We start from the raw sequence: 17,020 nt of genomic DNA, 5'->3' as shown, positions 1-17,020 counted from the left end.
TATCTGTCTGAATTTGAGCTGCTTTTTCTAAGAACCAAGTTAATGCGCTGGGGGAAAAAAAATCTGTCAAGGGAGTAAATCTGCATTCTACACAACACATCATCTGTCTTCTTCTACAAATCAATGGTCACAATAAATGAAAGGAAGAAGAGCTATGACAGAATGGCAGCATAAGAACCAAACTCGAACCTCAACTGGATTCTGTATTGAATAAATGAACTCTAAAAGGATATTAACAATCACAAAAAAAAAATATGGACTGAGCATTAGACGATTTAAAGAATGAGCATTAATTCTGCTAGACTTGACAATGCCATCATTATTTTTAAATGTACTTATTAAATAAGGCATATACTGAAATATTTCCAGGAAAAATGATGTCTCTAATTTGGCTTAAAATGATATAGAAAAAATAAAACTAAATGGGAAAAAGTAGATGAAACAAGATTGGGAAAATACTAGCAACAGACAATAGGTACATAGGGATTCGCTTAACTATTCTTTCTTTTTTATATGTTTGAAATTTTCTGTAATAAAAAGCAAAAACTAAAAATAAGTACTCTCTCACAGAGGAAGCTTAGCCAGCTCTTTCATTCCTTATCTCTCAGGAGCCTGGAGAAGTGAGGTGAGGCCTGGGAGCAGGGACAGGCCCGGCCAGGTCCCAGTCTCCATTCAGTGCTCTTTCATTCAGCTCATGAGACGCAATGGGTGCGCAGGTAGACCCAGCGCAGACACTGTTCTATGTTACCTTCTTGCTCATTTCCTCTGGTTTTGCAGGATGTAGTTGGGATTCACCTTTCCTCTACTTATAGAAGAAACTTCAAAATCAGGGTGTGGGCTACAGCAGAGACGCAATGCTAGCCTGTGACCTGCCTTATTTCTAGCCTTTCTGGAAAACCCAGTTTAGATAAAGAAGCTGTCTACAGGGCCTAACCTACACTATGAGGGTTCAGGCTTTGGGAACAAGACTCCCATTAATAATAAGCTTGCACGTTGTCTTTCTGTTTCTACTAGATAAATAGCCCTCCAGTGACGTAACAACAGGCAGCAGTGATTAGGCTGAAGCAAGATTCAAGTGTTGCCAGGTCCTTGGCTATTATAGTATCTTATTTCTGATGAATAGTCCCTCCTTATCACAAGTAACATTCCCCTGAAGGATACTCTTCTGAATAAAGGACCTCCTTACCCACTGAGGCCACCTGACATGCTGCCATGATTGCCTGTCCCTTGACACAGGAGTCAGTTTCAGTGAGGAGTGTCAGTTAGCGACAAAAGATTTATGGGGATGGATTTCCAAAATGACATAGCAAAGGAAAACACCTATCTATCTAGCAGGGATTAAAAGAGAGAAGAGGAGCAGCTTTAGCGCTCATATTGATGTATAACTCTAAATTAATAAAATAATTTCTGAATACTATTTAGGTAGTCAGTCTGATACCTCATTCACGCATAAGATCACATCATAAATGCACTACTACCATAGATATTAACCAGGCTTGGGTGTTTCTCTTCATACTTGAAACTTCATTTCACTTTCAACATCATCCTCAATGTTTAAGTGCTTGGGGCTATGAATTTAAGCTTGATTCAAGAAAGGACTTACCCAGGTCTCTAGAGCACTGACTTAGGGAGCCCTTCCTTCCCTGGAGAGCTTGAGGGTCAGGCAAGTCATTACTTGTCTGGTATGCTTTGGAAGAAACCATTTAAAGCCCTTTTTTCCGTTAACCCTTCCCCCAAATCAGCATCCCTAATATAGGATATAAATCTGCCCTGGAAACTCTCTCTATAGTATTCTCCTCGAGGCAGAGCTTCTGGACTAGGAAGACTCTAGCCATCTGTGATTCTTTGCTATGAATGGCATCCCTGCTTGTGTCAGTGTCAGGGAGGCTCAAGAAACTGTCTGGGCCCTGGCTTAGAGGGCCGGAAAATACAGAACTCGAAGTACTGTTTTCAACCTTATCTCCTTTCCCATATTCCCATCCTCAAAACACTTCTTTATCCAACAAGAATAATGCACCATAAGTTTCCAAGTTTTCTCTTAAGGTTGTATAAAGCAGATTTTGCATTCAAAGAGACATAACAAATGTGTTGAATAATTATAAAGCCCAGGCTAATGTGCTTTTAGGTTGTGCAGCCTAGGAAGATCTAAACCCCTCTGGGATGTCCAGCTATAGGCTCACACTTGCCTTTCACATCATCTGAAATGGGGAAGGGGTCAGAGGTGGCCTAGAATGGTGATCTCTGATACGGCACTGGGTTACCTGGCCTAAGAGGCTCCAGTGGCGGCTGGGCCCCATGTCTTAAGGTTCGTTACCAAGGTCTTTAAGAAGAATATTGGAAGTTCCAGAAGGGGGCTACCAAGCAAAAGGAAGCTCTAATCCTAGAGCTTTCTTTTATCCTAGAGCCTCCTTTTAGCTTTGTTCAATTCCAGAGACTCCTGACATGATGTTATGAGAGAACTTCAAACCCTTTTGAACTTATGAATTAAGATACTTCAGGGTGTTATCTTTATTTTGCTTATTTAGTTGGCTTTTAAAGACAGGGTTTCACTACACAGTTCAGGCTGGCTTAGAACTCACTATGTAGCCCATGCTGGCCTCAAACCCACAGTGATCCTTCTGCCTCAGCGTCCAGGTGCTGGGATTACAGGCATGTGCCACCACACCCAGCAGTTCCTAGGGTTTGTGATCAAACATATGATAGCCCTGACAGTATGGGATTTACTTGAGGAGCATAAGGCACCTGTTCTGAGATCTTAAGATTTTTTCAAATCCAGTCTTATGGTCTTTCATTCCCACCACCAAACCATGTGGAATTGACCATAAGCATGGTTACAGGGTAGTTTATTCTGTCTTCTTTAACTCTGAAAGAAAGTTGGAATCTCACCTTTGCACAGATATCCAGGTGAAGAAAACCCTGCTGCTATCAATCTCGAACTCTGTTGCCATCAAACTCTAAGTCCTAGAGTGTAGACATCCTTTATATCAAAAATATGAATCATAACTCTGAAGTATTATCAAATGCGCACTCAAGACCCTTTGTGGGGCCAGCGAGATAGCGCAGCGGTCTGAAGCGCCTGGTTAGGCAAGCTTAGGCAGGTGCAGGGGACCGCAGTTCCATCCCCAACACCACATGCCATGCCAGCCTGCCCTCAGGGTGGGCTGAGCCAGTCAGAAAAAAAAAGCCCCTTTGCAGTAGTGGTGGGTCTCCTCTGGGACAGTCTTAGACCTAAAGCTCCTGTCAGAAGAGAAGCTTCTTTTACTGTCTATCGGCAGCAGGCCCCACCTACTCAGACCTCTCTTGATTAACTCACTCTTGGAGGCTGCTCCCTCTTTGCAGCGACCTCTTCCATTCCAAGGCTGCTCCTTCTTGCCAATTCTCCCTCCCAGAATAGATATCTCCTCTCATCCTCAGACACATTCCTCTGACCAAAAATATGCTCCCCTATCACAGCACCTCGCTAAGTGACATTCTCTCCTGTTTGTCTCCTCTAGTGACCTCTCTCTCAATTTTCCAAAAGTGGAAAAATAATTTCATTTCTCTCTACAATTAAAAAATGGGAAAACAATCAGAGTTTCCATTGGTTAGAAGAGCCTCAAGCAAGAAGAAGAGAAGAAGGTGAAAGCAAACTAGCAGAGGACTTAAAAGCTTCTTTTTATGATCCATGTCCTGCTCCAAGAATCTCTGTCCAGTAGATCCTCTGTAAATACAATACAATATAGAGAGCCAGGGACATATTCTCAACCTTCTTCCATAATCTCCAAACACCACTGGATGTCACACAATGTGAAATATCCTTTTACAACCTTCTTACCTGGGAAGTAAAACCTCCTGTTCTGGGAATCTGCTATCCTTACCTACAGCAAGGGACACCACTTCTTTAGATAGCTGTCTTTCAAATACTGACCTACAAGGGTACATTGTCTATTCTGAGACCTACATGTCTAAGACAGTATCTATCTTCCTACCCTCAATGGGAATTTCTTAATCTCAAATGATTACCCAACATTTATCCTTACCGAGTCCATTCCATGCTGAAAGAATTCACTCATTCATCAGATATTAAGTATCTACTTTGTGTAGGGCACTGGGCTGGGTGCTAAGAGTATAACAGAGTCTCTGTTCTTTTGGAGCAAAGAGTCTAATAGTCTATCAGGAAACACAACAAATCAAACACTAACAATAAAATGTGATAAGACCTATTGTAATGTAGGGACGGGGAGAGTCAGAAATCAATGGTCTATACTATCAGACCACTGGGCACTGAAAATAGAAATCAGTGATAGAAAAAATTTTGGAAAAGGCAAAAGCTCCTGGAAAATTAACACCATACTCCTAAACAATCAGTGGATCACAGAAAAAATTTTAAAATTTTTGTAAGTGAATGACAATGACTAACAACAAAATATCTGGTACACTATAACAGCAGTTTAAGAGGAAAATTCATCAGAACCAATGCTCACATTTGAAAAACCCAGCAAGTCTTTATTTTGCTTCTTTATTTGGCTTTTTAAGACAGGGTTTCAACTGTGGTTCAATCCCCCAGCACCACATGCCAGCCAGCCAGCCCCGCCCCCTGGGGGGCTGAGCTGGCCCCACACAAAAAAAAAAAAAAAAAAAAAAAAAAAAAAAAAAAAAAAAAAAAAAAAAGACAGGGTTTCACTACATAGTTTAGGCTGGCTTAGAATTCACTATGTAACCCATGCTGGTCTCAAATCCACAGTGATCTTTCTGCTTCAGCCTCCCAGGTGCTGGGATTACAGGCATGCGCCACACACCCAGCAGTTCCTAGGGTTTGTGATTAAACATGTGAGAGTCCTGACAATATGGGATTTACTTAGGGGAGTGTAAGGCACCAGTTCTGAGATCTTATGATTTTTCAGATCCAGTCTTATGGTCTTTCACCCCTACCACCAACCCACGTATTATTATAGTATAGTTTATTCTGCTTTCTTTGACTCTGAAAGAAAGGTGAAATCTCATCTTTGCATAGATATCCATCTGAAGAAAACCTTGATGCTATCAATCTCTAAGTTATGAAAAATCTTAAAATACTTGACAAACAACAATCTAGCCCCAAACCAAAATTAAGGAGGGAAATTATAAAGAGGAGAGTGGAAATCAATGAAATTGAGGCTAAAAAATAATAAAAACTCAACAAATTGAAGAGCTGGTTCATCTGGGCATGGTGGTGTGTGCACTCAGAGGCTGAAGGAGGTAATGCCATGAGTTCAACCAGCCTGGCCTACACAGTGAACTCAGGGCAGCCTAAACTACACAGTGAGACTCTGTCTTAAAAAAAAAAAAAAAGAGCTGGCTCATCAAAAGAACAAATTAGACAAGCCCTTAGTCAGACTCACCAAGAGAAAGAAAGGATATCAATACAATTAGAAATGAAAATCATGGTTGAAAAAACAGACACAGTTGAAATCCAGAAGATAGTAACTACTTTGAAAAATTACTAATACAAATTAGCAGATTTTGAAGAAATGGACAAATTCCTAGACACAGAAACTGCCAAGACTAAATCAAGCAAACATAAATATACTTAACAACCAATAATAAACAGTTGCGGGCCGGGGAGATGGCTCAGTGGAATAAGCGCTTCCCTGGCAAGCGCAGGGGCCTGAGTTCAATCCCCAGTTCCATCAAATTAAAAAACAAAACAAAAACAACCCAATAATAAACAGTGAAGACAAAACAAGTAAAATACTTGAAGGCATTGGTATAGGAAAGGTTTTTCTAAATAGAACCTCAAGTACACAAGAAATAGTAGCAAGAATAAACAAATGGGGCCCAGCACTCAGGAGTCAGAGGCAGGTGGGCCACTGTGAGTTCCAGACTAGCCTGGGCTGCACAGTGACTTCAAATGAACCAGTTAGCAAGATCTTGTTTAATAAATAAATAAATAGGATTATATCAGACTATAAATTATTTTAAGGTACTTGATTCTGTACCTTAAAAGAATCAATCAGTAGAGTAAAGAGACAATCTGCCCAATGGGAAAAGGTTTTTTTGCTAGCTATTCCTCAGAGGACTAATATCTAGAATATACAAAGAACTTAGAAAATTAAACTACCTAAAATTAAAGACCCAGTCAAGAAATGGGCAAGAGAAATAAACAGACATTTCATAGACGAAGAAATACAAATAGTCAACAAATAGATGAAAAAAATGTTCAAGTCCCTTGCCATTAGAGAAATACAAATTAAAGCAATGTTAAGATTCCATCTTACTCTGGAAAGAACGGCAATCACTGAGAAATCAAACAGTAACAAATGCTGGCGTGGCTGTAGGGAAAAAAGAACCCTTCCTCATCATTGATGGAAACCTAAATCAGTTCAGGCATTATGTAAATCAGCATGGAGATTTTTCAAAGAACTAAAATTATAAATCCCGTATGACCCAGTGATCCCCCTGATAGGTGTCTTCTCCAAAGAGCTTCAGTCATAACACAGCAGTGATGCACGCAGACCAGTGTTTACAGCAGCACAACTTTTAATAGCTAAATTCTGGAAGCTGCCTGCACACACACCAGCATATGACTGGATAAAGAAAACAGGATTCTATACATAATAGGATATTACTTGGATATAAAGACTGATAAATTTGACATATTTGTAGGAAAATTGTTGCACCTGGAAAATATGTTGAGTGAAATAAACCCAACACACAAGCTTAAGTACTGCACAATACCTCTCATTTGAGTGAGGCAAAGTATAAGCAAAGAGAACAATAAAGAATAGATAGAAGGGGGAAAAAGGCTGGATTTCTTGCAATAGGGAAGTGGTCCAAAGAAAAAGTGAGAGGGATGAGGAGCAAAGAGGAAATATGCAAACTACAGGAACTGTAAAAACACACTTAAAAGTTGAAAACAGACAAATCAGCATGTGACATTACTTAGCAGGAACACCTAATCTCAAGTATAGAGACTACTCACAGGCTTTGCAAAGAAAGTGACATCTAAACTGGAACAAAGGATAACTGGAGTGAGGAGTGGTGAAGGGAGTGAATGTTTAAATCAGAGGGAATTATGCGTGGAGAGGGCTGCAAGTGAGACAGAAAATGACAGGCAGTTCAGGAAACTTGACTGAACGAATGCATGAGTGAGTGAGTAAGTGAAGGCAGTACTCAGTGTTTCATAGTGACTCCATTTAAAAAGTTGTCCCCAGACAATAAAATCCCAATTTAGACAAAAAGGCAGAAAGCAGAGAGGATGCTATTCCTTTACACAACTTCTTTCCAGTAAGCAACATTAGCCATGCCACGTCCCAGGACTTACCGCCCAGTACGTTGCAGTTCCGGCCCACTATGACCCCCATGTAGTTCTGGTTCTATGTGGCAAACATTTCCATTTGGGACCCCAGGCATTTTCCTCTTCTCCTTTTAACATAAGACCACAAAATTAGTAAAATCAGCATCTATCTGCCCTTCCTGCAACAAGGGGGAGTAGTGACAGCACAACCCAAAGAGACCAAACTGCTCAAGTGTTTGATACTTTCAAATACATGTACTGATCTGAAACAATTTGACTTTCATGAAACTCTGTGTGTGTGTGTGTGTGTGTGTGTGTGTGTTTACATGTATACAATTTGTCTTCCTCTCCAATAGAACCTCACTATAGAAGAAACTGAAAAATGGAAGCTTAGCATCAGATAGTGACCTAAGTTTCAGTTCCAAATCTGCTTCTGTGTAATTTTACTTTACCTTAAAACTTTGCCATGGAAAATCATTTTCTTCTTCTAGGACAAGAAATACCTTTCAGGGAAATGCTGCTGGGAATACTGTATGCACAGACATAAAGCACCTGGCCTGGTACCTAATAAACAATAGGATTTCCCTCTCCATGCTTGGTATTTCAGAAAAGTGTGGGAAACTTTTGCTACTTCCATACAATTGATTTTTCACTAAGAAGAATATATGCAGTGTATTATTTGTTGAAACTGTACTTCCAATTTGATTTGAAACTGTCTCATTGCTATCTGTTTATCAATAAAACTTTGAAAAAAAATTGATTTTTCATTTGATAACTTTGTACCTGACGTACTCCAAAGAAATATTCTCTCTCTCCTTTTGACCAGTTTATATCAATCCTTCAAAATCAAGTTTAAAATTCACCGGCAGGTAACTGATACCTCGTCATACTGAGCCTAATCCATGTGATAGCATATTCAACTTAAGTTACTATTCTGACATTCTAGGAGCTCCCCAACACGGTCATGTTTTAATTTATTTAGCATAGGCCCACAGTAAACATGCGATCATGTTTGCCACAGCACCTCAATGAAACTAGCTTCCGCTGGCCAGTGTGCATACATTACCTGGGAAGGGACGTTTTTGGGTGGCTCAATTCTAATGGAGGGGTCCCACTCTCCTGGAGGAAGCACTGTCACCTGGTCTAGGAACTCATCAATCCCTGCCAGGAGATCATCTCGCTCTTTTGCTTTATATGCCACATCATGAAAAATCTACAGAGAAGAAAAAGTCCTTAGGAAAGCTGAAGGCTACTTTTCTTAATATAATCACCAATGGACACAGTGATAGATGGACGCAGTCTCTGGATTTTTCTCCTGGTCATGGGAATACGAGAAACAAAAACCTTAGAGAAGTATAAAAATAAAAGGATAAAAAAACTACACCTAGAGATAAGGTGGTAAGAAGAACTAAATACACGTCTGCTAGTATAAAAAGAGGTGGCAAGACTCTAAAGTTGTACAAGCTGGGCATGTAGCTCACATATACAATCCCAACACTCAGGAGGCAGAGACAGGAGGATCACTGTGAGTTCAAGGCCAGCCTGGGCTACATAGTGAGTTGAGGGCAGCCTGAACTACATAATAAGACCCTGTCTCAAAAAATAAATAAATAAAATAATAATAATAAAGTTGTACAATTCTATTATTGTCAACTGTAGTATCAACAAAGAATAAAATAAAAAGGAGGGTGTATAGCAAATTTTCTTGACCACTATTTGAAGAATTATTAATGAATGTCTTCTATGAAATAAGTTTCCCAGTCAAACAAGCTGATAAAACACAGCTCAAACTTCCCTTAGCCCACCTAGACGCACACCTTGAAAACCCCGCTTTGGAGCTTACGCATGCAACACAGTCCTCCCAATGGTCTGTTGATGAGTTTGGCACTGAGTCAAAACATCTAGTGGCTTAGTAGAGACAGGCAGGCCCTTCCTGTACACTCTGTGAGGTCACATTCCTGACCCTATACAAACCACTCTTGCTCATGTGGGATGTAAGTAAGGTTTCTTTGCGCAAAACCTTGGATGCATTTAATTAACCATAGTCTCTAGGAAGTTAAGTTGGCCTTATTTCTCCACACATTCTACTTGGCAGCAATAATCCATTTAAAAAAAAAAAAAAGATTTCTGTGCATCTTTGATTACTTAAAAAGGTAGAGATAATGTAAGAAAAATTTCCTAGAAGGCTTGGTGCTCCCACAATAGACTCTCAGAGGGGAGCCCTAATCTGCTTCTGAGTGGACCGTGCAACTGGAATCATTCTATCCCAGCAATCAGCGCAGTACGTGACACAGAAAAACACACTCCATAAACATCCGTAATGTGACTACAGCAGCAGTGGCGCATACCTCATCTGTCATGATGGTGGCCATGGATCTGCCAATCTCATGGTACTGCTGGCCTTTCCCTACAGGACCCAATAAGATAAACAGAAATCTGGAAAAACACACAGAAAAAGAAGTTGTACAAGTAGAAGTAAAGATGTGACATCTTACTCCTTTCTAAACAGCAAAACATTTCTTTTTCCTACTGAAGACAAATCATCTTCATACCTTCAAAAAATTAAAGCAAGGAAACATACTAATATGGAATACTTCAAGATGCCTTGACCTAGTAGCTCCAACATGAGAATTAAAAGCTATCTGTATGACAGCCTTGAACAACATGGCCACGTCTTGAAGGTTTCCATAAACCTAACTTCTCAAATTCCTCACTTTGGAAAGGACATCTTTTCCAAACATGGCACTGTGCAAATTTAAGACTATCTGAACCCATTCACAGTTCTAATAAGAAAATGACAGGGAGAGGACAGCAGGCAAAAGGATGCTGACATGATCAAGCCCAATAGAGAAGTCTAAATTGTGTTCTGGACATCTGAATGCTCTATAATTAGTGGGGCTCTGAATCACTGTCATCGCCACCTTCAGAGTGCAAGAATAGCCTTTTGAACAAATGCAGGCATATGTGCAACTCTTACAAACCCTGACAGGATTGTGAAGAGACACCAATACCTTCACTTGGAAATGTTTCTAAGAAATATGTCTCTGTAGAACTTAGAAGGCGAGATTTAGGCTTCCTGCTGGAACACGCAGTCACGCGTTCTCAAGGCCCTTACTAGGGCTTGGGATTCTCCTCAGCTCTCACTGCCAAAAGAGCAAGTAGCATGCACTCACAGCCTGAAAATTCACCATTTGTCTGCAAGGCAGTCAATCAAATAAATTAGTTTTCCAAACTCACTATTAAATTTTAAATACATTTTCAAAATTAATCTTAGTCTTTGCATTAAATGCTTTATTCTACCAGTGCTCACATAAATTTATACTTTGGATGGAATGTGTGGGGTTTTTTAAATTTTATTTTTATTTGTTATTTGATTGGTTCATGTTTGGAGCACACAATTCCATTCATTGTGGTGAGACAGTACAGGTACATACACAACTTAATTATTTTTTTGTCCTCTTCTCTGTCCTGCCCTCCTCTCGAGAGCCTCAACCCCCTCTCCATCACTTTGTCTCCTTCCTTCTACCTCCCTGCTTCCTAATATGTATGTTCTACATGATCTTTGATGTATTTATCTTTCACGTTTCTCATATAAGAGGAACCATGAAAATGTTTAGACTTGTATGTCTGATTATTTCACTTAAACTTCTGACTTCAGGCTACATCCATTTTTCAACAACTGAATCAAATTTATCTTCTTTATGTCATAATAGTACTCCACTATGTGTAAATAAAGAACAGAACAAAGGAAAGGAAAGGCGGCATTCAGACACACTGACTTTTATCTTAGCCTTTACCTTGTTGGGATCGGCACTTCTGTCAAGCCTGAGAGAAGAACAGCTGGAGACAGTCTCACGAAGGCAACAATAGGCCGGTCCAAAGTGTCCACCTCTCCAACCAAGACATTTGAGGCCTCTGCCCCAGTGGGAATTTTTTTCATAAAATGAAGGTCAACCTGAAAGTGCAAACCAGCCTCTTGATTTTGGAGCTGTTATTTTAAATATCAATTATGTTCCTCATACCTTACTTTCACATGTTATTTTATGGTTAACAAACACTTTTCCCTACATTTTGATCCTTACCAGTTTCTGGTGATGGATGAGACAGGCCACATTAGTCCCACCATTAAAAGATGAAAAAGAAGTAGGATACGGCAGAAGAAGAAAAACCAAGACCCAGAGAAGTGAAACTGACTGCCCCAGTACTACAGAGCTTTTTTTTTCTTTTTAATGTATTTAGTACAAGGTGTACAGGGTCTCACTACACAGCTCAGACTCATAGTGATCCTCCTGTCTTCAGCTTCCCTAGTGCTGGGATTACACGCGTGCACCACCACACCCAGACTCCATTGCCAGCTCAGCATGCCCAAGGGCAGGGCCAAAACGGTATATGGTGCCAGGGATCGAACCTGAGCCCCTGTGCTTGCCTAAGCGCCTAGGCTGCTGAGCTAACTCACTGGCCCTCTAATGGATGCATCTTGAGACCATAATTCTAAGTTAAATAAACACACAAATTTAAATAAAACACTGTTTCTCTTGTGTAAGGAACCCAAAATATAAATAATGAGCAAAACAGAAGATAGATGGGAGGAAAGAAGAGGAAAGAGGAAAGAAGAAAAAAGAGGAAAGGAAAGGAAAGGGAATTTAAATGAAAAAAGAATTAAATAGAAAATGGAAATAGATCTTTTGTAAATGGGGGGGAAGAAAGGTTGGAAGGGAGGGAGTGGAAAGGAATTTTGTTTAAAATAAAAGACTCGGGGCCAGGGAGATGGCTCAGTAGAGTAAATGCTTGCCTGGCAAACACAAGGGCCTGAGTTCAATCCCTGGTTCTGCCAAAATAAATAAAAGAATCAAGATTGTTATGCACATGTCAAATACCCCACGATACATGTATTCATTATGTACTGGAAATATGAACTAATTTTTAAAAACCTGCTGGTTGAAAAAAGGGTCTTGAAATACCAAATCACACCTGGATTCTTACAATTGGATACACAGTTCCACTAGAGCTAGCCTTAGACCTAAGCCAACTTCCCATGTCTCTGCTCACCTTGCTCAAATCCACAGGACTGTGTTCACAATTCACTCCATTTTTCACTTCAAGATTTGTGGCTGGAATAGACTGAGGTGATATAGTTTGACCTATTAGGGAAAATCAAATATAAGGATCTAAGGGCCTGCCCCTTTCCTCTTGTGTCACACCCCATCCATCAGTGTTAGCTATCACGTCTCCTGCAATGGCTATTTGGAGAGGAAACCAGCACAACTATTAAGCCAGGACCTGCTCATACCTATCTCCCCACCTATAGTTAGTGAAGTGGAAAACAGACCTCTTACTACTTCTGCATCTTGCTGAACACACGTGGGACCTTTTTCATTTTTCTCTTTAGGTAGTAGTATCCTTAGCCAGAAGTATGTATGAAAGACCTCTACAGAGAACTTTTCCAGAATACAGATTCCCAGGCATATTGCTGCACACTGTAATTTAGCAAACAAGGAGAAATAGGTGAATATAGAGGGCCAGAGTATAGCTCAGGGGCATGGCACCTGCCTGGCAAGTGAGAGGTCCTGGATTTGAGTCCAAGTACCAGAGAGAGAGAGAGAGAGAGAGAGAGAGAGAGAGAGAGAGAGACAGAGAGTCAGAGAGAGAGCGAGACAGAGAGACAGAGAAAGAGAGAGACAGAGAGACAGAGAGAGAGAGACAGACAGACAGAGAGAGACAGAGAGACAGAGAGAGAGACAGAGAGAGAGACAGAGAGAGAGAGAAAACTATAGAATAGAGGAAGCTCTGCCCAGCTACAGGAAGGACCAGTCAGCAGCTGAGTTCCTGGTTAAAGGATTGATACAAATTTATTCACTGAAATTTCTGAAGAGATTTCAGAGATAAACTGAAGGAGAGAGTCCTCATATTGTCTTGATTTTACAAATGAGAAAGATTTAACAAACTTTAGTAGGTTGTCCAACATCATACATTTTGCAGGTGGGAACGCCAGAAACCTAGGCATAGCAGAGGTCTGATTCAGTTCTGCCCTGGTAGAGCTGCTATAGCTCAGCGGTAGAGTGGCTGCTAAGCATGTGTGAAGCGCTGGCCAGGGCATGGAGGAACCTACACTACTGCATTTTGCCTCTAATCAGGAAGTCACTCGTTTCCTTCTAAAAGGCTCACCACTTTCTCAGGTCCCAAATTGTCCCTGATGTTGCCAGCTCTCCCCAACCATTCAGTTCTAAAAGCACCCTGGGACACAAGCTCTTTCCTTTGGGTCCACTGAGTTCCATCAAAAGCAGGCGTCCTAACTGCCATGGGAGAGAAACACGGGCACTGCCAGCCACTTACCTTCCAACCACAAAAAGTGCATAATGCTGAAGTGGGCATGAAAACATTACAAATACAGCCCCTATGCTCTAGTAGGTCAGCATCCCCAACCAGCATTAGGAAAGAGAAACATCACTTGTGACAATTTTACCATTTTTATCCATCGAATGTGGATCAGACTGTTTCTTGCCAACCTCAGCGAAGGAACGAACAATGGGAATGAGGTTGTTTCTCTTCTTCTCATTCTGATGATGATGCTTTTTGAGAAGGGCTTCACGAACTTTGACCCTCATGCTGTCGTTCAGGTCACTGAACAGCTCCTGCTGGTCCAGGATCAGGTCTAGAGAGCAGACATTCACAAGAACACTCACTCGAAGGTTGAGGAATCCAAGGAGGCCAACATCAGGTGGGGCAGGGGACGGGCAAGGGGAAGGCAAGCCGTGCCTCCAGTCAGGGAGGTGCCGTTTCAACCTCACTGTCTAAAAATGCTATCTGATCACTGTGGCTGTAAAATGTTACAATTTGTTTATTTAATTCTTTTAAGAGACAGGATGCTCTTGCTGTGTTGGCCAGGGTGGCCAGGAACTAATGGGCTCAAGTGATCTCCTGCCTCGGCCATCTCTGAAGGTGAGATTACAAGCATGTGCCACTGTCCCCAGTTCATATCACCATTATGAAGAACAGAACTTACCAAAAAGATGAAATAAAACTTACTAAGTACTTAACATGCACCAAGAGCTATAATGTGAACTTCACATTCATTAGCTGTCTAATCCTCACAAAACCCCTGAAAAATTAGATATTACATAACAATTTTTACAGGTGAGAAAACTGAGAACCAAAAGTTATAAAATTCTCCAAGTTCTCACTTCTAGTAAATTGTAGAGCTGGGTTCATATTCTGGCCTGTGTAACTCAAAAGCCTATGTCACTGTCCACTCTATTCTGTTATCTGCCAAACTTCTACATTCCCTTCCTCCAAGAATGTAACACTGCTGGGATTATCAAGAGCACTGTACCTGCATGTGGCTATTTGAGAATAGATCTCATAAGGAAGAATGCCATCATCTCACACAGTTACTGTCAAATATCAGTCTTTAACTCATAATGTTCAGTAGAATTAAAGGGCAACGAGGTCCAGTACTTGGTACAATGAATACCCATTAGTGTACAGATTCTGGAGTGAGAGCCCCACATTTTGTACCAGTTCCATCACTTTCTACTGAAGAGATCTTGGATAAGTCACATAATCTCTCTGCTATCAGTTTCCTCAGCTGTGATACGGAACTGAAATTATCACCCACCTTGTCACACTGCAGAGTGTTATGGAGAACTAAATTACATGACCTATAGAATACCGATTCAAAAGCAAATGCTTGCTACAGCTTACTTATCCTTATCACTAGCATTTTGAATATACAGGTACCCAATGTGAAGACCATAATAGTTTTTGTTGCTGTTTTTGTTGGGTCAGGGTCTTGCTACGTAGTCCAGGCTGGCCCCAAACTTGGGGTGATCTTCCTGCCTCAGCTTCCCAGTGCTGGGATTATAGGCATGCACGAGCACACCTGGCCCACAGCAGTTTTACTTCATTCTTACATATGTCTCCCCAAGCCTACCCTAAACCTCAATCTACTCTTAATTTCTAACTCCACAAATGACTGACCAAGAGCTAAAAGCAATAAATGAGGAAAAGCTATTTAATATTCAAGCTGAAGATTGTATCTCTGACATTTATATTGGTTGATTCCTTTCTGTCCCCACCCCATACCTATAATTATGCTTCAGGTGCCTTCTTCTTGAAATGAAAAAACAAGTCCAGGTCCCCTCTATGTACTGTCTCCTTTTCCTCCTTCCCTATCACTAAGATTCTCAAAAGAAAATTTCTTCAGCCCCCTTAGCTATGCCGATGAATCTGGCTCTGATAAAATCGCCACCTGCCCAATCTGATGGATGGTTTTGGTCATTATCTCACCCGACCACACTGAAGCATTTGACACATAAATCAAACCTTTCTCTTCTCTGGGCTTCTGTAATTGGTTCAAAGGTGTCTCTCAAAAGATCTATATTCTAACTGTTCCTACCAAAGTCTGTCAATGTGACTTTAGTTATAAAGCACTCTTTGCAGATGTATTTAGTTAAGGATTTCAAGAGGAGCTCTTCCTGGATTTCTATGGGTCCTAAACCCAATGGCAACTCTCTGTGTCAGAAGCTTTTTAATTTGGTATGGTCCTACTTACTGGTTCTTGGTATTTTATGCTTTTGGGGTTTCATTCAGAAAATCCCTTCTTATGCCTATCTTTTCAAAAATTATACCTATTTTATCTTCCAACAGGTTGTGGGGGTTTTTGTTGGGTTTTTTTTTGTTTTTTGGGTTTTTTTTTTTTTTTTTTTGAACTCAGGCCCTTGCGCTTACCAGGCAAGTGCGTATTCTACTGAGCTGTCTCCCAGCCCCTCAGGTTGTGTTTTTGTTTAACACTTAATTATTTGATTTTAGTTTAGAACATGGTCAGAGATATGGGTCAAAATTCAATCTTCTGCACGTGGGTAGCCAGTATTCAAAACACTATTCATTGAAGAGTCTATCTCTCCCTCAGTGTGTTTTTGACCCCTTTGCCAAAGATCAAATAGCTAAACACACTTGGGGCTGTGCCAGCATCTTCTGTTCTATTCCACTGATCTTTAAGTCTGTTTCTGTGCATGAACATGCTGCTGTTATCTCAGCAGCATTTTAATTTAACTTCAGGTCCGCAATTGTGATGCCTTTGCTCAGGATTATGTTTGCTACTCTGGGTCTCTTCAAGCCCCACATGAATTTTAGAAGTGATTTCCCCAATTCTGTGAAGAATGCTGTTGAAATTCTGACTGGGATGGCGATGAATTTGTATATCAATTTGGGAAGTGTTACCACTTTTACTGTAATGGTTTTGCCTGTCCAGGAATAGGGGTCTAGACTTAATCACCTGCATGTGGATATATAATTCTCCCAGCACCATTTTCTCCCCTGGAACCACTGATTAAAGAAGTAATCTTCCTCCTAATTGGAACTTTAATCTGGCACTTATGAAAGAGAGCTGAATTAGGACCATGTCAAATTAACGTTTCTGCACAGCAAAAACAGAGTAAAAAGACAACTATAGAATCGGAAAAACATTTACTAGCAATTCCTCAGATAGAAGATTAACATGTAGGATATATAAAGAACTCAAAAAATTCAACCTCCACAAAAATAAAAGCGGGGCCAGCAAAATGAACAGATACTTCTCAGAAGAAGTAAAAGTGGCCAACAAATACATGAAAAAATGCTTAGTATCACTGGCCATTAGAGACGTGCAAATTATTGAGATAACATCTTACCCCAGAAAGGATAGCTGTCATCAAAAAATATAACGGGGGCTGGTGAGATGGCTCAGTGGTCTAAAGCACCTACTTAGAACAAGCTTAGCAAAGCACA

At 40.6% G+C, this 17,020-nt stretch overlaps 1 protein-coding gene across 1 annotated transcript in view; it reads right to left on the bottom strand.

The window, feature by feature from the left end:
* Slc4a8 (solute carrier family 4 member 8) overlaps nt 1-17,020 on the bottom strand; it is a 92,509-nt gene that overhangs the window by 36,283 nt on the left and 39,206 nt on the right. Inside the window, exons 6-11 of the mRNA XM_004637832.2 lie at nt 13,719-13,907; nt 12,305-12,396; nt 11,053-11,210; nt 9,604-9,691; nt 8,322-8,468; nt 7,283-7,383 (exon numbers count right to left, since the gene is read on the bottom strand). Coding sequence (XP_004637889.1) covers nt 7,283-7,383; nt 8,322-8,468; nt 9,604-9,691; nt 11,053-11,210; nt 12,305-12,396; nt 13,719-13,907 — 775 coding nt within the window. The remainder of the gene's footprint in view (nt 1-7,282; nt 7,384-8,321; nt 8,469-9,603; nt 9,692-11,052; nt 11,211-12,304; nt 12,397-13,718; nt 13,908-17,020) is intronic.

This window comes from Octodon degus, unplaced genomic scaffold, assembly GCF_000260255.1.
Source record: "Octodon degus isolate 3935 unplaced genomic scaffold, OctDeg1.0 scaffold00093, whole genome shotgun sequence".
Classification (NCBI taxonomy): domain Eukaryota; kingdom Metazoa; phylum Chordata; class Mammalia; order Rodentia; family Octodontidae; genus Octodon; species Octodon degus.
Note: the sequence above shows the minus strand (reverse complement) of the source record. Positions and strands in the feature narration are given on the sequence as shown.